Source organism: Equus quagga, chromosome 7 (genome assembly GCF_021613505.1).
Source record: "Equus quagga isolate Etosha38 chromosome 7, UCLA_HA_Equagga_1.0, whole genome shotgun sequence".
NCBI classification, from domain to species: domain Eukaryota; kingdom Metazoa; phylum Chordata; class Mammalia; order Perissodactyla; family Equidae; genus Equus; species Equus quagga.
The window spans coordinates 119039577-119064259 of NC_060273.1; the positions used below are offsets into that span (position 1 = coordinate 119039577).

General features: G+C 37.2%; 2 protein-coding genes across 3 annotated transcripts in view; one reads left to right on the forward strand and one right to left on the reverse strand.

The window, feature by feature from the left end:
- The first annotated feature begins 624 nt into the window (after positions 1-624).
- Positions 625-12972, forward strand: LYSMD3 (LysM domain containing 3). The gene is made up of 3 exons (XM_046668175.1): positions 625-778; positions 4050-4315; positions 9019-12972. The coding sequence occupies exons 2-3, from the start codon at positions 4061-4063 to the stop codon at positions 9682-9684; spliced, it is 921 nt and encodes a 306-aa protein (XP_046524131.1). The 5' UTR covers positions 625-778; positions 4050-4060; the 3' UTR covers positions 9685-12972.
- Positions 12973-14847: 1875 nt separating this feature from the next.
- The window catches only part of POLR3G (RNA polymerase III subunit G), a 41091-nt gene continuing 31255 nt past the window's right edge, over positions 14848-24683 (reverse strand). For both annotated transcript variants that reach the window (XM_046667900.1, XM_046667898.1), the window contains exons 7-8: positions 22816-22962; positions 14848-17258 (exon numbers count right to left, since the gene is read on the reverse strand). In XM_046667900.1, the coding sequence (XP_046523856.1) occupies positions 17172-17258; positions 22816-22962 (234 nt within the window). In that variant the 3' untranslated portion in view covers positions 14848-17171. The remainder of the gene's footprint in view (positions 17259-22815; positions 22963-24683) is intronic.

Genomic DNA, 24683 nt, shown 5'->3' on the forward strand with positions numbered 1-24683 from the left:
CTGACTCTAGGTGGCTCACTTTCCTCACCTATAAGTACAAAGACTGAAACCACAGTCCCCCGCCGCCCCAGGGTTTCTCTCCAGTATTTCGCCTCTTCTGCAGAAGCCTAGAGGATTCAGCAGGAAGAGTAATAAGCATAGTGCAGCTTTCTAAAACATGGATGTCAACCCCGTGCTTCTGGGAGTCCTTCCTCACCCTACAGAAATCTCTAGACGCCGAGCAAGAAGAAATACACAACAGCCCTCGACAGACCCTCAGCACCTCCCCCCTCAGTGTTTTCTAGACAGTCTTTGTCAGCGCCGTGTGTACGAAGGACAAAGGCGCAGCCATCAAGTCGCCCTAGGTCGCAGGGTGAGCCCGTGGACTTGGCCCGCGGAACTATCTTACTGGAGATGAAGGGGCGGGGCCCAAAGGGGAGGAGTCAGGGGCGGGACTGGAGCGCGGGCCCCGCCCCCAAACCCCAGCAGCGTCCCTGCGCCTGCGCGCCCGGCTGGGCCTGTGGTTGGGGAGCCCTGGGTCCTTGGCTCGCCCTCGCGCCCCCGCCCTTCGCTTCCTCCCCCGCCCCTTCCCACCTCCGCCCACTTGACGTGATGACGCACGGCAGGTTTGCGGACGTGGCGGCGGCGCAGGGCCCAGGAGGCGGAGACGTTGGCGGCGGCAGCGGCCGCGGCGCACGGGGGCAGCCGAAAGGGGAGGCTTGGCCATGAACTGGACCGGCACGGCGGCGGCGGACTTGGCAGGGGTCTCCTCGATGCGTCCCGGCTGCTAACGGGACAGGTAAAGATGGCGGCGAGAAAGGGGGTGCCCCTGTCCTGGCCGACGGGGTGGGGCCCGCGGCACCCTCCCTGGAGGCGGCGCGGAGCCCTCGGCCGCAGGTGTGTTGGGGGTGGCCGGTTGGGGAGGAGACCTCTTGGCAGGGGAGACCTTCGAGACCAGCCCCGCTTAAGCCTCTCGTTACACTGTCGGGGAAACTGAGGCTCAGAGGAGGGGCTCCTGCCTGCCCGATTCCCGGAGCAACGTTTTTCCCACCCAAACACACTACATTTCTCCCACAGCTGCGTGTTTGTGTTGAATATTCGCTGATCTTATCTCGTCCACATCTTCCAAGTGTGATAGTGTGACCTAAAGGTCTGAGATTGAATCCTCGCAGAGGATAGCAGGGAAAGAAAAAACTAGATGTGTGGAATGGACAGGGAGGGAAGTTAAGTTTCTAAAAACTGAATTGGCCCTGGCGGATACGGTCCCTGTGATACTGTCCCACTGCTGAACTAGCTCGTGTCCTCGGGCCCCTTTATTGCTCCCTGGCTGAGGAGTGTCAAAGCGAAACACCTAACAGCAGCTATTATACAGGACGAAGGTATTTGGGAAACCATTTTCAGTTACAGGCTGAGCTGATGAACGCTTTACCGTCGTATCCATTGGGAATTATATTTCTGACCGCTTGTAATCTATGCAGCATGCAGGCTTGTTTAAATTTTCTGAAGAGGAGATTCGTGCTTTTTTCCTGCCCAAAGAGAATTAAGACCGGTGAAGAGAATTGAGCAAGATGACTTTGAATACTGTGTGCTTTCTGGTCTCTCTATAATTAGCTCAGATAATTATCTGCCTGGGACAGAATCTGGCTTTTCACTTCGATTAGGCACAACCAATTCTTGCTTATTCGGAAACAGAATACCCAGTTTATGGTATTCTGCTGCCTGCATTTTATTATGAAAGGGAGTGAAGTGATAGTGAGACAGATGAATTCTAGTCTTTAAATATTATTTAGCAATATATTATGGAGAAAGGTTGACAGAAATATCTAAAATGGCTTTTGGGCGTTGCTCAGTGAATTTCAGCTGTGCTAAGGCAGTTTAGGATTCTGAGAAATGATCGGGAGAAGTCTAAAGGGCAGCATAAATGGGTCATTATAGCCACGTGTAAATTGCTGTATAAGTGGTTCTTAACTTTTTTAAATCATGGATCCTTTTTGAGAATATGAAAACAATAAACATTCTCCCAGAAAAATGTACATATGTATAAAATTTTGCCTAGGACTCACTGACGTTCCCTGCATTAAAAAACAGGACAGAAAAGACTTGGTTAAATAAGTAGAAATAGAAGTATTATCTATTTTAGGTGAAGGTGAGGTACTCTTTCAACTTTTTTGAGAATTAAATAAAAATAAAGCATCTTGAATTTATGATGGTATTAAAACAAATTTAATCTGTAAGCTGCTTAGAGTTGTCACTTTTGGGAATTCCTGGAAGGAATAGGTGTGATCATGACTTCAGAACTGCTTTTGAGATGTAAAATGTGGGTAGCTTGCTTTAGTGGCTGTCAAGTTAGGAATCCCAGTTAATGGTAATAAATAATGTAGCACCTAGGGGAAGAGATGAAATAATCGACTTAGTATATAGCTATTAGTTATCTATGTTATCTGAATAGAAACCCTTGAGTTTTTAAAGCATTACAATGTTGCCATAGAGCATGGTCAGAAACTGCTTTTGAAGGATTGGTTTCAGTTGTATGAAATAGTTCTCAAAATTTTACAAGTATGTGCCTCCGTGGAGAGTATAATCTATTGTCATCCATCTTACAAATTCTGACTTTTGGAGTTGGTCTTTTCTTTTTTTAAATTTTTTTCTCTTTTTCACTTGATACTTGTCCATAGTATTCACAGTTGATCTAAGTCCTCCTTTGAGACATCATTTTGCCTTGGCTTCACTGACACATTTTCATGGTTTCCTCTTCCTCTGAACATTCTGTTTCCATCTTCTTTTAGGCTGATTTTCCTTCCCCCAGAACTACTACATTCTTCAAGGCTCAGTCTTGGACCCTGTTTTTTTATTCTGTACTCTCTCTAAGTAATTTCATTTACACCTACAGCTTCAGTTAGTACCTATGTGCAGATGAGTCACGAAATTATCTCTAACCCAGATGTTCCTGAATTTGACTGTATAGCGCCCCCCCAGCTCTTCTTCTAGTGTACTGTATCTTAGAGAATGACACCATTTACTCAGTAATGCAAATCAAAAATCGTGGTGTGATCTTTCTTTGCTCTCTTCGTATCTGAGCCACATTAAGTCCTAAATATTTTATCTCCAGAATGCCTCTTACTTCCTGTCCACTTCTCTCCATCTTTCACAACAATAACTGAAAGCAATCTATCATCTTTTCTCATATGAACAATTAATCTGAAGCTACAACTGTGTGTGGAATTTGTTTTTTATGCTCTTGTTCATTTTTAACGAGAATAGATCAATTGGACGAAGGTGAGTTGAGAGTGAGTATGTAAGTAAACAAAAAGTATTCATTGATGTATGTTTTTAACTTAGGTCAGCTCTCAGTCAGTCTTACACTGTCTTTTCTGAAAGTAGAAATGCATACAGTGATCTAAAATATGTTCAGTTTTTATGGACCATAAGTTAAGTTTGATGAGGACTTTGATAAGTTAAAGTTTGGTGAAAACCTTCCTGGGAAGAAGTCCCTGGTTGAGAGCAAAATCATGACCTAGATAGAAGGCACAGACTGTGCTAAATATAAATACTGAATTCATTGTGATCCAGGGAGGTAGGTAGGTAGTCCAAAAGATATTTCAATCCCATGTGAACTTAAATGCAGAATAAGCCAGAAAGTTTTGGGTTCATAAAAGTATTGTGTGTACATATAAAAGATATACTTTGATTCCAGCAGAACTATAAATTGTATATATGATCATGACCTGTTAAGACAATTCAAAATTATTTCCCTAGTTTTCTTCACATACTCAGAATAAGGGGATCTTAATTTTTTGACCTAAATTTGCCCTTGTTAAAATGTAATCACCCCCACATGTTTTGTGATATATGGTCAGTAAGAATGGATTACCTTTTCCTCCCATCCCATTGTCTCCACTGCCAAATATGTTCATTGTACTTCAACAGCTGTAACTTGAACCTAAATTTTTAAATAAATAAAACCATTCTTTAAAAAAAACAAAAGAAGTGTCTTGAATGTAAGATTCATGTAAATCAGTCAAATGGATCAGCTACATTCCAAACTTTTCTCTGCCTTCTTTTCCCCCCAGATCTTGACATTATGGCAGGAAGGCATCCGAATCGTAGTTTTCCTCTTCCAGGAGCTCATTCAAGTGGTCAAGTCCATACATTTGGAAATTGTACAGACAGCGATGTGTTGGAGGAGGATGCTGAAGTGTATGAGCTTCGATCCAGGGGAAAAGAGAAAATCCGAAGAAGTACATCAAGAGATAGACTTGATGACATTATAGTATTAACAAAAGATATACAGGAAGGAGATACTTTAAATGCAATAGCCCTTCAGTACTGTTGTACGGTAAGTTTTAATTTGATTTTGCATAATGTTGTCCAAAATAAATTATCTGTTCATAGCACAAATTGAAATAAATTCTGTGCCCTTCTGTCTTGTCTTTTTCTTCCTTCTCTTTTTTCTTCTTTCAATAGAAATCTGTATCATGTTAACTTTTTAAATTTTTAAGTGAATAATTTATTTCTAAATCTGTGATTCTGTTTTCAGTATTGAATATCAGCAATGTGCTATCTTTTTCTCCTAATTCCATTTGTAACAGAATGTAGAAATATATAAGGAAAAGTTTTTCTCTGCCCCAGTTTCCTTAGATAACACACTTTGGTGTGTTTCTTTCCATACCTTTTTTTTTGTAGTCCCCCCCCCCAAATATACATATGTTTGGTGTATATATACATAAAAATAAAATACTTGGGAGGGCATTGGTTTTTTTGTATTTAAATTGATTTATACTATGCCTATTACTCTGCGAGTTGCCTTTGTGTTTTTCATTTCTTAGTATGTCATGGATGTCACTCATAGCCTTAGATCTAACTCGTTATTGTATATAGCTACAAAATGTTCCATAGTATGAATGTACCGTAATTATTAAGCCTTTCTCCTGCTTATGGATAGTAAGGATTTTCTCCGCGTTTTGCATTGTGTGGTGAATATCATCACAACTATACAATCACGCATCGCTTAACGATGGGGATACATTCTGAGAAATACATCATTAGGTGATGTTCGTGTGAACATCACGGAGTGTACTTACACAAACCTAGATGGCTTAGCCTACTACACACCTAGGCTATATCGTTCTAATCTTATGGCACCAGGGTAATGTATGTGGTTGGTCGTTGACTGCAATGTTGTTATGTGGTGCATGACTGTATCTTTAAATGGTGGTACCTTTATTTTTGTGGGATAGATTCCCAAAAGTGGGATTGATAGTAAAAGGAAGATATATTTTTAATTTTAATAGATATTAAACTCTGTCTAAACCCATCTTATATCTGTGTCACGTCCATCTTACATTCTTAGCATGAAATCTATTTTCGTGGAAACTGTTTAGAACATTGGTTTTCAAACTTTTTGTTCTGATACTCCCAATAGAATTTTGAAATGTATGTACTATGTACCTCCTTGCACATTTTAAAGTGAACTTATTAAATATTTCCTAATGACTTAAAATAGTTACAAAGGGTGTAATTTCCAGAATGTTGTTGATATTCATATTTAAAAATAAGACTGTTAGAATACTCTTTAAATGCATGCATGAAATTCTGAATACCATCAGGATTTGCTACAGGAAATCATTCATTTAAAATATATATGTGAGCTCTTTTTTTAGTAGCATGAAATTTTTTATCATTCTTTTTCTCAAAATTTTTCATAGTGTAAAATATTTTCATACTTCAAACCCTTTTCTTGATTATCTGTCATCGTTCTCTGCAATAGAAACAGACACATATTTATAAATTTATATATATTTAAATTGAATTAAAAAAATTTCCTATGACTGTGAGGTTCTATGTATTATTTTTTCCCAAATAGAGTAATTATTGCAATTATTCACAATTCATCAAAACGTATATCACAAATTTTGATTTAAAAATTTAATAAACAAAATATTTTATTGAAATGCATTTCTTAATGAGGTAAGACCTGGGTCTTTTGCAACTTGTTCATGTATGGCAACACTGTTTATTATTAAATCAGAAACTTTCTGATTCCATTTTTTACTGCAAATAAATGTGAATATGTGTTTTGTAGAAACATAAGACCACTGAGAAATAGATTACAGAATGTGCTTTAGAAGGTCAATGATGGGAAGTAATCAAGACTTTAAAATTAGGGACAAGGCTAAAAATGTCATGGTGGAGATCCAAGTGAAGAGTGCGGTCCAGCAGCTTCTTTAGAGAAAGACTGGTTTTCCTTTAGTGAACCCGGAAAATTTTCTCAGAAGAGAAATTTGAAATGCCATCTAAATGATTAAAAATAGGTCATATTTCCAGTGAGGTGAAAAGGAGAAAGTATTTCAGGCATATAACAGTGATGTGGAGACGATTTCAAGGAGGAAATAAGGTGAACCACAGAGGAAGTTTAATAGGTGTTTCAGAAATGAGTGGCACAGACTGATTGGTATAAAGCCCTTTGCAATAACTGAGGAAGTTTGATCCATATAGTGAGAGAACACCAAGGTAAGGGTTTAACAAGAGTGCTGCAAAATGGTGGGGGAGCCCGCTGGTGAGTTTGAGGGGATCCAATAAAGAGGTTCTTGGAATAGTTCAAAATGAAGATGACCAGGGCCTAGACTAAAATAGATGTAGTAAGGAGAGAGAGGAAGTTGATGGAAAATGTATTTGGCGGAAATCACAGGATTATCAGCTGATTCCTTTTTTAAAATGAAGAACGATGAAAGGCAACTAGCTTAACGTTAGCAGAAATGATGGCATTGGCCACAGAAGTGGGAAAATTGATAAGCAACGGTTCCTTTTGCTAGGAACTCAACTAGCAAAAAAAAGATTAACCTTACAAAGGATTTATCATTTTAAAAATACAGTACTTAGTACTGTATTCCACTTAGAAATAGTCAGCTTTAGGAATTACTAAAAATATGCCTGTTATAAAACAGTGATAAGAGGAACAAAAAGGCCAAGGTTGCAATCCTAAATGCAACCAAGGAAGTTAGTGTAACAGAAAATTTTATAGGGAGGTTCAGAGAGATGACCGAGGCAGATACTAAACTTTGGTAGCCTAGTTTAGAAAGGGTATTGAGTAATTATTAGTCAGAATATAAGCTACCAAGCAAAAGAGCATTTAAAGAGAATAGGGTCGGTCAGGCTTTTGGATTTGTCAGGGAATTGTTTGCCTTAAGAAAAAACAGTCTCCAGATAGTAAAATGACAAAGCACTCTTTATCTTTACTGTGTCATCTCCCAGTTACTCTTTAATCCTCCCTCCCTCCTCCTCCGACACATACACTTCAAGGGAGTTGATTTTCCCAACAAGAACTCTCATTCTTCGTAGGTCTTGATCAGGAATCTGCAGTCGATTCAGTTCGCCACTCCTTCCTAAAAACCCTCTTTACTTGACCTCCATTCTTCAGGTTTCTGATTTTCCTGCTATTTAGTAACAGCTAACATTTGCATAACATACTGTATGTCACTGTTCTAAATGTTCTTCATACATTGTAATTCATTAATCTTCAAAACAGGCTGGTATGGCAGGTAGTAGTATTACTGTCATTTGACATATGTGGAAACCGAATTGCAGAGAGGTTAAACAACTTGCCCCAAATCATACAGCTAGAAGGTGTCAGAGCCGTACTTCAGACTCAGTCCATGCTTTTAACCACCATGATATATTGCTTTCCTGGCCACTCTTTCTTATCTCCTTTGTGGATTTCTCTTACTCAGCATACCTCTCAAATGTTGGCATTCCTCAGGGATCTTTCCTGTGTCACCTTTTTCTCCCAGGCCTTTTCTAGTGAATCTGTCTGGTGACTTCAGTTACCATTTCTGCTGGTAATCCACAAGTCTCTATCTCTGGCCAAGATCACTTCTGAATTTCAGATATACATCTATAACTGCCTGTTGGACATCTTCCACTTGCATATTTCAAGCACTTCAAGGTCAACATGTATGAAATCTGCATTCATTCTGTTTTCTCTCTCCACAGTGTTCCATATCTCAGTAAATGGCATCATTATCCATTGAGTTGAGCAAGCCAGAAATCTAAGTTTTTTCCTAGATTGAGTTTACCTCTGTGACATCAATCAGGTGCTAATGATCAGGGCTTAGGTTAAGACATTGTTGGAAAGGATGAATGGAACTAATAACTTAAAGGTGGGAGAACCTGGTATAGTAATTGGTAATCTAAGAAACAGTCCCCTGCTCCTCCTCACACTGGCAGGTGGATAGGATATACAGACAGGTTGAGGACTGTATCATATATCGGGACAGCTTATAAAAATGACTGATCTTGGGGGTAGTTGAATAATTCATTTTCTTTGAAGTTGAAATAGTGGCATCTTCAAGATTTGTGTTTTTTTCCTTAGTGATACATAAAATAATGGCATATCTTAGAGTTGATAGCATCTTAGTTTTGATAAAATATGGTGGTTTTAGTGGGGTAAATTAACATTTGCCTATACTCTAATTGCTAAATTGGAAGAAAGAACATAAGTATCTCTGTGTAATCCCTCCTTCACAAATTGTTTACAAGCAGCAGAAGTGTGATATCTGTGCATGATGTACAAAGAAATATTGAAGGATCCTAGAATTCACTTAAATAGCTAGCTAGGATTAGTGTTAATAATATATTGGTGATAGTAAAAAGTAATTGGTGATTTCCTAAGACTGGTAGATCAAAAGTAGTGTGGGGCCAGCCCCAGTGCCCTAGTGGTTAAGTTCAGTGTGTGGCCTGGGTTCGGGTCTGGGGCACAGACCTACACTGCTGGTCAGTGGCCATGCTGTGGTGGTGGCCCATATACAAAACAGAGGAAGATTTGCCACAGATGTTAGCTCAGAGTGAATCTTCCTCAGGAAAAAAAAAAAAAAAAAATCATGCAGGGCTGTTATCTACAAATAACATCTCTCTGGGTGTGATAATACTACTAATAATTAAGCTCACATTTTTTTCCTTTCAAAAGTAACTGGGATGAATGAATATTGCTACCTCTATTTTGACTTAGAATTCAGTTGAATATTGCTTTTTTTTCCCCCACAGGTAGCAGATATCAAGAGGGTAAACAATCTCATCAGCGATCAAGACTTTTTTGCCCTTAGGTCTATCAAAATTCCAGTAAAAAAGTTTAGTTCGTTGACAGAAACACTTTATCCTCCAAAAGGAAGACAGGCTTCACGACCTTCATCTGTTCAGTACCTTCCAGAACAACAGGAAATTTTGTCAGCTCACGATTCTCTTTCTTCCAGTGAGTTAGCTGGTAGCTTTTTAAAAGAAGTAGACCGAGACATAGAACAAATAGTAAAATGTACAGACACCAAAAGAGAGAACCTTAATGAAGTAGTGTCTGCCTTAACAGCACAACAAATACGTTTTGAACCTGATAACAAAAACATTCAACGTAAGGATCCTTATTATGGAGCAGACTGGGGAATAGGGTGGTGGACAGCTGTAGTGATAATGTTGATAGTAGGTATAATAACACCAGTATTTTATTTACTATATTATGAAATTTTAGCTAAAGTGGATGTTAGTCACCATTCAACAGTGGATTCTTCACATTTGCATTCGGAAGTCACACCCCCATCACAGCAGAGAGAAATGGAAAACGGAATTGCTCCAACTAAAGGACTACCCTTTGGCCAGCAAGGTGATTATAAACTACATAGTCAAGATCCTCAGCCACCTGCTGTTCATCACAAAACGTAGTAATTAGCTCATAATTACAGTGTTAGTGATCACATGTGAATCTGGAATGTGGTGAATCAGTTATTCAATAACCACTTCAAAGGCAGAATTTAGGGAGGTTGAAGATGCTTTTGTTTTTCACTTTTTTTTTTGAGCCACTTAAAAATGGATTGAGTGTAAAGTCTGCAGTTGCTAGCTGTTGATATTGAGAGCAGTAAATCCATGTGTATGTTATATCAGTGCTTAAAGCAGAAATGAATTTAAATGTGTGTCTAGGAAGTTCTTCAAAAATGCATCATTTTTCTTATTCAAGATTGGTTATATTTAAATTTTAAGTATTTTTTGGCTCAAGGTTATTAATGATAATTTATTAAGCAGAATAATGATAGCGTCAGATATCTCAACTGAAGAAAATTTACTACTTCTGAACCATCAGAATATTTAGTTGCAAAAAAGTTGTTTGGTTCTGAAATTATTTATGATATCACATACTTAAAACTCCATTTTGAAACTTTTAAAAAAATATGTGTAGCACATACGCTATGGAAACATAAGTAGAAACAGAAATGGGAAAGTAATGTACAGTGTCTATAATAGAGGCTAAGAAATAGGTATTATTGTTAAGCCCCCAAAATAATGTGTTATGGTTGGGAAGTTGCCATATGGTCACTAGAACACTGGATTAGGTCAAGACTAAAAGTCATCTTTGTTAAAGAATTGCTGCCTCTGTTTCTGTTTTTTACATGATTATATTTGCCTGTGTTATTTGAAAGCACGTTTGCAAATCTTTGATGAAAAGTGTTTTACATGTAAAGATTAGCATTATTTAGGAAATAATTCCTTACATACTGTGATAAGTTGTTGCTATGTTACATATAGTAACATGCCTTAATGACAATGCCTTATAATATTACTTTATGTAAGCTAGTATAATTTTTAGAGTTAAAATTAAGCATTATTTCAGATGGTCCAGTGGGATTCATAACATAGGCTGTATAAATTCGTCCCCATCTTCACTATCAAGCACAACTTAATGGGGTCAAAACAAATTTTCATTGGCTGCCTGAGTTCTGTTTGCAGAAAATCGTTCATTAAGCAAAAGCAAGCGTAAAAAAGACCTTTTGCATTAGCAATAACAGATGGCCTTATTTATTGATCCCTTAACATCTATTTTTCAGAGAGAATGTCTAACTTAGACATTTTTTTCCCTGAACCGTAAGCTCAAATTGGGGAACAGAGGCCAAAGGTTTGTGGATTGGCTGAAAAGGCTTGATTGTCCACCTTTTTAAGATCTATGGATCACAGTCTGGCTAAATACAAAGCATTTGCATACTGATTTCATCATTTAATTTTTAAATGTGTTTTTAAAATGTAACTAAACTGATTAGAAGCAAGATTTGGTGGAGTCTGGATTGCCTGTTTTGTGTTTAATAAAGTATGTAGTTTAAGATATATAATACCACCTCATTTTCTGGGCATTATTTCCTAATTTTTAATATTTCAGCTTTTTGACCAGTCATTTTCTATTTCAAACTCCAATCTTGATACAAAGTGGGGTGAATAAATATATGTGGTAAATGAGGTTTTATGTATTTTCAGGAGCTAAGTATCATAAAAAAACAGGACAAAGAAGTGACACATTAAAGCCCTTGCATATATTAGAGGACCTTAGTTACCAAAAAGTGTTAATATGGAAGTTACAGCAAGTTGATTTTTTTAGTAACTCTTTTAAAGTTTAAAACATTGTTTTAATGTGCCTTGGGCATCTTGAAAAGAGGAGTATGATGTTTCTAATTTATGCTCAGTGTTAACTTGGTCAGTTTACATTGTATTTATTAAGCCTGCTGAAAAATCAAGTTTTAGAGAAGAAAATAGATGATTGTAGGATGGGCTCTAAATGTCTTTTGAAGAACTTTGTTTACATCAAATTGATGAAATTACGGAGAGTCAGTGATGCCTTTTTGCTAGTGGTACTTTGAAATTGTGATATAGATGTCTGATTTCCAAAATAAGTAACTTATTTTTAAAAGTAGTGAGGCATACTGTGACTTGATTAAAAGCCATTTCTGTCTTGTACGGCGTCCTGTTCCTTGAATGAAAGATAACATGTCATTATGATACAGTTTCCTTTTTCTATATATTTGAATTACATATTTTTAATTGAATATAATTTAAATTACGTATAATTCTCTATGTCGAATTATAGATTCTAATCACTATGTCATCTGTAAAAGACAAAATTTCCTAAGCATTTAATAGTTATGGAATAACTTTAGCTATTAAAAAGTACTAATACACATCAAAATTTGCAGCAAATGCAGATTACTTTGTAAAATTTAACAAAATAAGAAAAGTTATATTTGTGGATTTTGTTTTGAAACCCTTATTTGAACTTACTGTGAGGCTTTACATTAGAAGATACATATATATTATGTATACATATATATATATATATGCGCAAATGTAAAAGTAACAGAACTGTGAATCATTGCATTTGGTTCACTTAAAAACCTGGAGTTGCAAATGAAGAAAAATCTGTTATTTTTAGGGCAGATTCTTTTTTTAAAAAAAATCTGGGTACAAATGGTTAAGGTTGTTTTGAACTAATGGATGCCATTAAATATGTTTTTGCCGTCCTACTTGTAGAAAATTATGGGATTCATGTCCTCAAAACATATATTAAGATGGATTATAGAGTCTGCTGGCCACATTAAGAATTTGAAAGAAGACTGTAATATTAAATTAACTTCTCCAGAGGACTTACTGTTTTTGAAAGCTTTTCTTTTTCTGGACTGTACTTGCTTGTTTGATGGCCTGAAGAGTTCTTTAAATGAACCACTACTTAGTAATTAGTTCTTTTTAAAGGTATCTACTTCTAAAATTACCCACTTGGGAATATGAAGGATACAGTTAGAGTTTTAGAAATATCATGAAGCAAGACTCAAGTCAGAGTGTAACAGGGTAAAGGGGGAGTTTTTAGAAGCTTGTATTTAAAATGGTGCATTATGATGGGAATCATTCTTACTTTGAATTACAAGAATGTTGCTCAGGAAATCAGTATTTTTCTTCCAAGTATGTGCATATTGCACTGTTAGATCATAGAAATATCTGAATGCTTTATTTAATTTTTATGTATGCAAATACTATAAATCTTTTGTATAATGTATTTTATACAAATACAAAATGGAATTGTAGAACATTATGTTAGCATGTACATCTGTAAAACTGGTTTTTAAAACTTTTTGCCCCTTATATTTCTTATCTTAAAAGATCTGTAAAATGTAATAAAGTTTCTATTTTATTATTCAACCTAAAATGGAAGCTGGTGAATTTAATTGAATAAAGCAAAACTTTTCTCCTTTTCTTTCAAACTATTTGATATAGAGATACCAATTCAGATTTCCCCCTTTTTATACTCAAAGTCTACTGGAATTTTTATAAGATGTAAGTGAAATGAAAAAAATTTCAGTTGAATGTTCTTTGGGAGAATCTTTGATCTCAGGGAAGAAGAATTCCTGAGGCACGGTCCACAGCTGTGTGTCAGTCTTACTATGAAACGGAAAACCTTTCCACTACAAGAATATTTATTTTTAGAAGTTATCAGTAGCAAAAGGAATTGAGAAAGTTCTTTGGAGCTTTTATTTATTAAGTGGAGGAAGTTGTGGTGTAATCCTTGTTTTTTCTCCCCATTTTTAAAAGCATCTTGATCTTAAAATTGTATTTTTTTTTTAATAAAAAGGAAGTTTCACTAACTCCAGAGCCTTTACCCCTATTAAGGCAAGCCACTGAGACTGTACGTTTGAAGGGAACGGGAAAGGAAAGGTTAACAAGATCCTCTGAGTTTCTTAGCGTTCTCTTGGATCCAGCTCTCTTAGTTTATCATCATGCCTTTAATCACCCAGAGTTTTCTTGTGGTGGTGGTGGTGGTCTGTTCAAGAATATCTGATACTGGCATCCCTGCTGTAGGGGAGGAAGACAATTCCTCTACACTATGAGTCCTTCTGGCTGTCCTAAGAATGAAATTGGCATGAGACAGTGTTGATGAAAATAATCCATAACCAATCTATAAATGAAAATTGGGGTGAGTTTATTATGAGCCAGATCTGAGGACTAGCTTAGACCTGGGCCTTCCTTCCCCAAGGGAGGAAAGGCACCAAAGAAGTAGGGGTGTACAGAGTGGTTATATAGCATCAAAGAACATGTTATCACATATGATTGAAATGTCCCTTTTATAATAGTCACACGATTGCTCTGTCAGCACAGCAATTGATGGTCACAGCAGGTAGTAGGTCTGCTGTCTTGGTGGACGCAGGTAGTCCATCAGTTGTCTGGAGCTGGGTGGTCACAGGGTGAGGGCAGCAATCAATTCCTAGCCTAGGGAGAGATGCTTATCCTTAAGGAAATGCCAGCGTTGGGGAAGTTGCATCCTAATCGTAAGACCATTTGTTCTTGTCTTTGGGACATGGGAAATGCTTAAAGCAGATATATAATGCATGCTCAATGGCCAGTCAGGCCCTTTTGGAAAAACAAGGTCAGGCCGAATTAGGTTTACACTAAATGGCTTCCTCATATACTCCAGCATATCATATTGCTTGCCATTTGTTTATCAACAGACTAACAGGAGAAAATCCAACAAAGTTTAGTAAGTATACATGGGAGAAACCGAGGAAAGCTGAGTAACTCACCAGAATGGCTGAGGTTGCCATCTTAAATGCCATCTTCAGCTAAAGACAAAGGAGGATGTTGGGGATGGGGGCGTCAGTTATGGAAGATTACCCGAAAAAGCACAGTAAACAAGAGTAAGGTTATTGTGCAGATTTAAGTCCTTGCCTTCCCCATTGATAAGAGTTTGTAGAGATAAGGTCATTCCCCTCTTCCTGGTACAGAGAGGGAGACACATTTGCAGGTGGAGATTTCCCTTACAAATGTAAATGTCTCTTACCAAGGCTAACTTCTACTAGGTTTCAGAGCTTCTCCCCTGTCTGCAGTTTCTCAAAAGTAACCAGCCCCAAATAGTCCTAATGCCAAAGAGACGCATCTTGAGGTGGCAAATTCTGCTCCCCTATACTGCTTGAATATATAGTTATTTTACTAGGTAAAATCAGTATTAACAAATTTGTTTTCTCTGTCAAATATATTTAAGTAGGTTCAAAATAAAACATCTTAATATAAAACAAAAGGACACAATTTTGTAAGAATTTAATGTGTAAAATACAGAAAAATAAGCATTTATAGCAACAAAACAATTTTTCACCTGTTATATAGCAATTTTAAAGACACTTCACCAACAAGTACTTTTTTATATATAAGAGATTATCTCTGCATTAAAGTTTACCTTCCTATGGAATAACTTCAGTCTCTTGAGGTTATAAGCCAGAAAAATAACATTCATGCTGGTAAAGCAACCTGCAAATACTTCCTGCCTGTTCTCACAATTATCTCCTTTAAACTTGTAAAAAGATCCTCCAAAGGGGAAGACAGTGTGCTGAAGGGAGATGGCTGGGGCCTCCCAGAGCCAGTCCTGCAGGACTGAAACTGCGAAGACAAACTGAAAGCCAGGAAAAGCAATACCTGTTATCTTAGGTGTATTTGCCCGATTCAAGCGGTTATCTGCAGATTTATAATAAAGCAAGCAAACAGAACCAGAGAGAGAAAGTTTCTATAAATTAAATGGTATTTGGCTACAGTACTAAGGAGGGGAGAGAATAAAACACCTATGTTAATTACCAATCCTAAATGACTATTTGCTCATCACAGCTGAAAACTTCACGTGAGGTTTCTACCCTAAGTACAGCAGGTTGCTGCTTTAAAGTAGACTTGCTTTATTCATATTTCCCATTTAGAATCTTTAAGTTTTTTGATAAGCTCCTTTAAACAAGAAACAATTCACCTATGACCAACACAGCACTGAACTAAAAATGGTCCTCACAGCCATCTTGAATTATCTAAGCAAGAATTACAATTGAAAGTGATCTTTTTCCTGAGAAAGCCATGTTACAAAATGGCACAAGACAATATAAATTTTCTCCAATTTTCCCCAATAGGATACAAGATGGGAAAATCAGATTAAATATATTTTGTGAAGAAACCATGTTTGTTTCTCAAAAATGTGTTTTCAATCTATCTCTTTCCAAGCCAGAATCTTTCAGAGTGACAGCCAAATTTAAATTAAGAAGTGATCATTTCTATAAGGTAAGAGAATGAATATGTATGTGAATTTGGGTGGATGTTTAAGCAATTTTTCTAGGGAATTGTTTATAAGTGGAGAAACTAAGGCACAGAGAACTTAACCAAGCTCAATTTCAAGGTTGAGTTTAATAGTAAAGGTAAAAATAGAATGTAGGGCTCTGATTCTCCAAGGGTAATGGGTGATATCTTCCCAAAAGAGAAAAATACATTTATTTCTTTTAGGGGGTAATATTAATAAGTCATTTTTGAAATATATAATATGAATTTCCTTGAAAATCTTTGGCATTTTTGGAGGCTGAGGTGTTTAGGGACCTCCTCCCAATATAAAAAGGCAGGGGAGCTAGTTTTTAATTTAAACAAAAAAGATTAATGTTAATTTTAAAATGACCTGAGTTTTATTCTGCACTTTTCTGCAACTGGATAGCTATGAGTCCTGTAAAATGTAACAGAGGCCACTACACCTGACAGATTTCAAACACACGCACTCTGCAGTGAGATTTATACAACTAGAACTTACCCCACATTTTTGTAAAGTACAAAATTAAATAAGATGTCTCAGTCTAATTTTTCATAAGCCCAACTACTCAAAGATAGCAAATTTATTGCAGTGGGATAATTAATTCATATACTTTATGGCATGAAGTTAGCCCAAAATTCAAGTATTTTTAATATTCATCCCAAGTCTTTGTAGTGGCTGAGATGTGAGCTATGAAATTCATATAGCTTAGATTGGCCTTTTTCCCTATGTGTACATTTTTGATCACAAAACTTCTAATCTCATAAAATATGCACTTGTAAGAGCTCAGGTAGGTTTATGTAGTCATAACATAGCAGCACAGAACATACCATGTAAAAGTAAAAAAGAAAATTATTTTCAAGTTTTTTGTTTTTAAAGTGCTCCATGTGCAGTATTAAATCAACTTTCAGATTACAGAAATCCATTATGATGACTAGTAACAGTTTTACAAAAGATCAGCAGTTAAACAAGAATAATTTGTTCAAGTATGAATACATAGGTTAAAAGATGCAAAAACTCTTTAGGCACATTCTAATCCAAATAATACAAAAAAAATCCACTCAAACACAGAAGAGGGATGACAGAGGTGTTGAGAAGGAATGTCAGAGTATCAGACACTCATTGGTAAGGTAACTAGTATGTGAACTCAAAGTGGTTCTGAATATTTTGGTAACAAATATTTGTACAACAAAACAGGAACAAAAATAAAATACTTACTCATTCTTTATCAGAAATAAAATAGAAAAAATGTCCAAATGGTTAGAAGCTGTACCATAAAAATACTTTTTGAGAAATTTCAAGGCTAATAGGTTGCTTCATCCATGTTGTCATCACTGTCTGCGCCAAAATCATCTCCATCTTCAAAGTATGAATTAATGTAGTCATTTTCCTAAGTAAAATGATACATTTCTCAGTGAACATTAAAACAAATTAGTAATACTATTAAAGAACATTCTGTAGGCTGTCTCTTTAAGTTTATAAATATCAAATTTAGGTAATAAGAAAATATACCAGGCTCAAAAGAAGTCTCTGCTATTTCATCTGCTTCAAGAACACATTAGCTCTCACTCACATCCACCTGTGCCGCTTTCTCCCTCACGACCACCACCTCCTGCTCTTCTCAGGCACCAACTAGCTATGACAACATGAAGAGAGGCCCATGACACCTTAGTGGGATGATACATGGTTTAGTTAGCTGAATCACTAATCATTGAAATCTGACGTAAAAAAATTAATCTCCCCATCTCTACTGTCTACAGCAAAAATTATAATAGAGAAGAAATAGAGACTATTCTCAAAAGAAAGTCTCCTGGGTATCAGGTTTTTTAGTATCCGCATGGTGGGATTCTATATATAAATTTATATAAATAATGCAAGAAAGGTAACTTGTATTATTCAAATATATATTTCATTACTTTGTCTTCCCTAAACACTACAAGTTGCTGCATCCAGCTAAGACCCTTACCATCTCCAGGAAGTTGGCCTGCTTTCTCTGGTGCCAAGAAATCGAACGTCTGGCAAGTTGGCTGAAGGCTGGGGCCAGTGTACTGTGGAGGGGTGGCACAGCTGAGAGTTCAACTGAGGCCACCCTGCAAATGAGATCTTGGCAAGGACACTGGTGTGGAAATATAAGCAAGCCAATTTGCACATAAAAGTGGAAATGAATAAGGAAAGGATGCTCTACTATTCCAAACGAGCACACGCCACTTGTGTTCTAGACAGGAGCACCTCCAAATATGTTCAGTGATTCACAGTAGGTAATTTTGTGATGTTAGCAATCTTGATACAGATACCAAGTGAGAACTTGTTGAAACTGAGGGTTTAAATGGTTCTTGGCTTTCATCTGAGCACTTGTTTTTTCTTAAATTATGTCAAATTAATACACAGAAATCTCATTAAATTGAAGTCAGGAGGCCAAAAGGGGAGTTCTCACACCCTAGTCTATAGCAGAACCCAACATGAAGAAGAAAGACTTCCTCTTCTTGACTGGCAGGAAGCTCAGCCAATCAGAGATGGTCACAACTCAGCCAGTGAAAAGCCACTGCACATGGAACTCTGGATTCCTCCAATGGACTCTTTGTTCACAAGAGCCCTGCCAACTTCCTCTTCCTGCTATAGAAGAGTTTCTCCTGGGTTGGCTGCTGGGGACTGGTGTGTGGCTGGCCATGGTTGCAGACCGTGAATTACAATTCTTTGCTGATCCCAAATAAACCCATCTTGCTGGAGAAATAACTGGCTGTCTGTTTAAGGTCAACAATTACAATATTCAAAATACTGAACGAAGAAAAAAGTCTGTATTTCCTCAATTTTACATATAAGTGTTACATAGATAATTTGCTCCATTTTGCTTCTCAAAATAAAATGCTTGTCAAATCCTTAATACATCAGGTAAGTTAATTAACACTAATTTTTATTAATTAATTAATTGCTAAAAAGAGCAAAGAGGCTAACTCTAAATCTAGAAAGGCTTTAGCGAACTTTCCTTTCCTTCCCTCACCCAGCCTCACACTCAGAGCATATATCATTTCTCTATTAAAATGGAAAGATTTTTCTTTTTTCTTAATGAAATGCAGTTACACAAACCCACTGGTGGTGTTTAGTACCCTGCTAAGGCCCAACACAGAATTCTGAAACTACTAGAATCCTGATGTTTGCTGTTCTTGTTAGAGGAGATTTTAATTTCAACACAGCTCAAGTCAAACAGACTTTATAAACAGAGCATTCCAAAAGGCAGTCTTGTCTAGAAAACTCACCACTACCCACTTGAAGCTAGTAGCATGCCACCCCCTCAAGGCCAGTTGTGACAGCCAAAAATGTCTCCAGACATTACCAAATATCCCTGGGAGGGCAAAATCACCACCAGTTGAGAACCACTGGTCTGTAGCAACAAGCTTTCAAACATGATCCAACCTTGGCTCCTTCCAATCCCAGCAACTGAGCTTTCTAAAATACAAATAGGATTACTACTCCACTGCTGAAAACCCTCCAGTGGCTCCACAGCACTCAGGATAAAGGCATATTTCTCAGCCTGGCATTCAAGACCCCTCATTCATCTCTTCAGCTTCATCTCTCCACCTACCCCCACTTACACTCTCTGGACCAGCCACATTGACTTACCTGGCCAATTATACTATTACGCCACACTCTCATCATCTGCAAGCCTTCTCCATAGTCTTTCCTTTATCTGCAAGTCTCCTCCACCCCATTTCTCATCCAGATCTGATCTGATTAACTCTTCAGATGTCATAAGTGTATTATAACTGTCTCCTTTCTTGTGTGCTTCCCCACTAGACCAATAACCTTGAGGGGAGAACTGCATCTTATCTTGACATTCCCCTTGCCTAGTATAACTCCAAGCATACAAGCCATGTGCAATTACTATAGGCTGGATGAAAATGAATCGAGGGGACATAAGTATATATAGGGTAACTGAAACTTTGGATCAGGATACAGTCAGTCATGGAGACTGTAGAGAGAAAAAGAAGTCCAAGGGAAGAACTCTGAAGAATACTGACATTTAAAGACTAGAAAGAAGAGAACTCAGAGACCATGAAAAGGTACCAGAAGTAGGAAAAAAACAAGTACTGTGTCACAAAAACCAAGGGAAGCAACCGTGTTTGTCCAGCACAATGCCTGGCATGTAGCAGATGCCTGAAATTGCCTTAAATTGTTGAATTTAAATAAAGGAAATAATATTTTATTTTATTTTTTTTTTAAAGATTGGCCCCTGGTCTAATGACTGTTGCCAATCTTTTTTTTTTTTCCTGCTTTATGTCCCTAAACCCCCCCTGTACATAGTTGTATATCTTAGTTGCAGGTCCTTCTAGCTGTGGGATGTGGGACGCCGCCTCAACGTGGCCTGACGAGCGGTGCCATGTCCACGCCCAGAATCCGAATCCTGGGCCACTGCAGCGGAGCGCGCGAACTTAACCACTCAGCCACAGAGCCGGCCCCAAGGAAATAATATTTTAATAATGAGCTGTCAGCAGTATAAAATGTTGCAGAAAAGCCAAGTGAAACATGGACTAAAATTTATCTATTAGTGAACTTGATGGCAATAATTTCAATAGCATGTAAGTGGAAATCAGATTAAAAAGAGATAAATGGGGGGAGGGTAGGAGCAAGTGATAACAGCTAAAGAGCTTTCCAAGAGATAGAACAAGAGTTGGAGAGGGAATGTGTTGAACATATTCTACAATGAGAGACGAACATGTTTTAATGCATGAATGGAAGAGAGGAGTAGGAAAAGAAGTTGAAAATGTTGAAAGGAAATGACATGAGGATTATGGTCCCTAAAAAGGGCATGACAATTAGCCCCAAATAGAATGAAGGACATTTCTCCCATTGATAAAAAAGAGGAGGAGGTAGGATATTTAGTTTGAAGGCAGAAGACATGAAATTAAGGGAGTTTCCTCTTGATGGCTTCATTTTCTGTAAGAAGGTGCTACTATCTGCTAAGAGTGAAAGAAAAAGTAGTCAAGGAAAGAGATTAAGAAGAAAGAAGATGATGCAAATTAATTACTGTAGAGACACGACAAGAGAAACACAGAAAATGTGTCAGCCAGCAAAACGGAGCTAGTGTTACTTTAGTGGCATGAGTTTCTGTGATTCCTCAGAAAAGCTCAATAAACAGGTCTGGAGGAGAAAAGGGAGAGAGAGTTGAATTGATCAAAGGTTACTTTGGTCTAGAGTGTGTGCTGGGAGGACAAGAGACAAGAGTAATGGCAAGAAAGAAGCTGAAGGGTGAGCAAGGGTCTGGGCTCCTTAGGGAAGGAAATTGAGACAAGGAACCAATAAAGTAGAAATAGAGGATCAGAGTCTGGCAGCCTCAATCATGTTAGCATGCAGGAATAAAAAAGTGAATGATCTGGAAAGAAAGTTGGAGACAAATGTGATATGTTTAATTTTAAAATGTTTAGAGTTAAAATTTATCTGGAAGAATAAGCAAAGAATACTTGAGAAAATTCTGAAAAAGAAGCTAACGTGCCCTAAAAATATTAACGAATAACCAGAAGCTTCTATTAATTGGAACAGCAGAGTGATGGCTCAGAAATAGATCAATGGAATAGGGTCCAGAAATACATCTAAGTAGATGTGGGAATCTAATAGCTGATAAAGGAGAATTTCAAATGACCGAAGAAAGCAAATTATTTAATAAATGAGATTAGCAGCTGGCTAGCCATTTGGAAACAGATAAAAATGGATCCACACTTCTCCCTTCACATCAATATAATTTCAAAGGAATCCATAATTCAATGCAAAATAATTAAAGCATATAATAAAGATTTCATAGTTGGAACAGTTTCAGGAGGTGAAAAGATTTAGAGTGTGGTGTGAGAAGCTGAAATGGAGTGAAGAGAAGGGTCATTAGAATGGAGAAGAAACTCTCAGCCTAGAGTTACTGCATGAGGTGTCTACAAAGTCCCAAAGAGGCCACGACCAACAAAGTGCCCTGCTCAAAAATAGCTTGAATGGACCAGCCCTGGTGGCCTAGTGGTTAAGTTTGGCGCACTCCGCTTCAGCGGCCCAGGTTCAGTTCCCAGGTGTGGACCTACACCACTCGTCTATCAATTGCCATGCTGTGGTGGTGGCTCACATACAAAATAGAGGAAGACTGGCAACAGATGTTAGCTCAGGGCAAATCTTCCTTAGCAAAAAAGATTTTTTTTTTTTGAGGAAGATTCACCCTGAGCTAACTACTGCCAATCCTCCTCTTTTTGCTGAGGAAGACTGGCCCTGAGCTGACATCCATCCCCATCTTCCTCTACTTTATATGTGGGATGACTACCACAGCATGGTTTGCCAAGCAGTGCCATGTCTGTACCCAGGATCCAAAGTGGTGAATACCAGGCCGCTGAGAAGCAGAACATGTGAAATAACTGCTGCACCACCAGGCTGGCACCCCCCCACCCCCCAAAAAAACTTGACTGACTCCAGCTTACTTTGAAATTTACCATGTTTCTAAAAGTTGGAAATCCCAAATCCAAAACACTGAGTCCTGACTCAGATACTTGAGGCTGGATTATAAATGTTCTCTGATAGTGTCCCCAAGCACTTTGGGATTTGAAACAAGATGATACTGCACGGATTTCCCCTTCAGACCTATATGACTAGGCCCTTAATTACCTTAATTGCTGACATAAAAATTTATGTAGGCAAATTTTAACTAATCTGATCAATTTCCTTAACTTCTGGACTTCCACTTCCAAAGTTGCCATCAAGTTACTTTTACCTCCTCTGTTCAATCTAGCATCATTATAATTTCAATGCTACAAATAATTCTCTTGATACCAAGGAATTGATGCCAGTGATAACAGTGATGCCCTGGTTCCCATCAACTTAGTTTTTGTTTGTTTGTTCATTTTAATCATATACCATATATTCGATTCCTTATTAGACAATGCTTAAGCTCAGTAACTTTGCTACCCTCCCCAAACAGCCATTACCTCTTCCTGCTCTTCTTCATCATATTCCTCTTGTTCTGCAGCATCATCTTCCTCATCATCATCGCCTTCTTTACTTTTCTCTTTGCTTCCTTCTTTTTCTTCATTTTCTTCATCTGATTTTTCACCATCACCTCTCTTTTCCAGTTCCTGGTATAAATGAACTTTATTAATTTAAATGGAAACCACTAGACTTTGACCTCCCTGCCCAGCCTGAAGAGAACACAGTTACCTATCACCTCTTTCTAATGCTCCCTTACCAACACCTCCAGGCCACCAACTAGGGAACTGAGCTAATGCAAAAGGAGGAACTCACTGTCCTGCCATCAGTACACTAGTATTTTCTTTGATTTTATCACTTCATAGTCGGGTCCCTGGTAATGCTGGGTATCAGCTCTAAGACACAAAGCTTTATTTTTATGATTTCTATCCTACCTCCTTCTAAAATATTGAGATGATTCAGTTTATAGAGAACTTTCAGTATGTTATTTTGTTTTCCTTCTAACATGAAAGGAGAAAAGAGAATATAATGGTAACATTTCAAAATGCCTATGTTTTAGTTTATAAGTAAAATCATTTAAAACAATATCAAGTCATCTTGAGGTGAATTATCCTATTTGCAGATTATCCATGTTTTTATCTCTGTTCTTCTTCATTATTTACTTCCTATTTCCAGGGATTTTTGCTTCTTAATGTATCTGGTAGATTGAGGAAAAGATTAAAACTCAAATCACAGTCAACAGTAGCACTTATTAGCAACTCTAAGAGTGAAGGCACAGGAGAGATGCAGAGTTAGTCTGGTTGCCTGTGGGTCTGCTTATCCACCCTTAAAATTACCATGCTACCTTCTCATAACACACAAATTTAACTTTAAAATTACATTTTTATATTTCCATTATGACTACCAATTTTTCCCACTTGATAAAAAGTGGCCTGTTTTCATTACTGTTGCTATCTGTTCACTAAAATGTTCTATGCTAAATTTGTACAAGTGAGGGAATTTCACAAGTTTTCTAGGATGTGAGCATAGCATTAATTTCACATATTAATACTCATAATTAAGGCATAATATCATTTTAGCTAAGATGTGATTGATTATTCTTAAACAGTAGTCAGAACACTACTTCATAAATCTGCAAATACTCCATCCTATTATAAGATATTTGCTTTGTAGATTACATACAGAGAGCAAACATATTTTATATTTGAAGTGACTACAACTTAGCTATTCCTTTATTGGTTTTTAAATATTTATTTTTTAAAATCCCTTAAATTACATTCAAATTTGAATTTAAGGAAATCAAAGGCAATAGAAAGACTACATCAGATAGACTCAATTTCTAATCACCTTTCCCGTCACCTCACCCCACTCGGGCAGAACAAGTAAGACCAAGGCAATAAACATAAGATCATTTATCTTCATCCTGACCCATGTTGCCTTAAATGAGTTATTACTATAATATAATATGTGCAATTTTTCCAACTGGAAATCCCTTTGGAAAACTGCAAGTAAACAAAATAGTGTTTATAGATCTTTGAAAGTGTCTGTAAATACACACAAATACACACAATGTTATGTTAACGTTAATTAACATATGGAATGTTTTCTTTTCTATTTTAATCAAACCCTAGTAAAAAGGACTACAACCCATAAGTTTGTGTAGTTAAAAAGGAATTGTAATGCTATATTTATTTAACCTTTACAAGGTATACACTATATCTGAAAAATCATTCTAATTATTAGCTATTATTTCATAATTAGCAACAGAATTATTTAAATCAGTTTCTAAAAATATTTTTAAAATACAGAATTCATTCAGTGCCATGCAGGGACTAGGAAATCTTCATTTCCATTATTGCCACCTCAAACA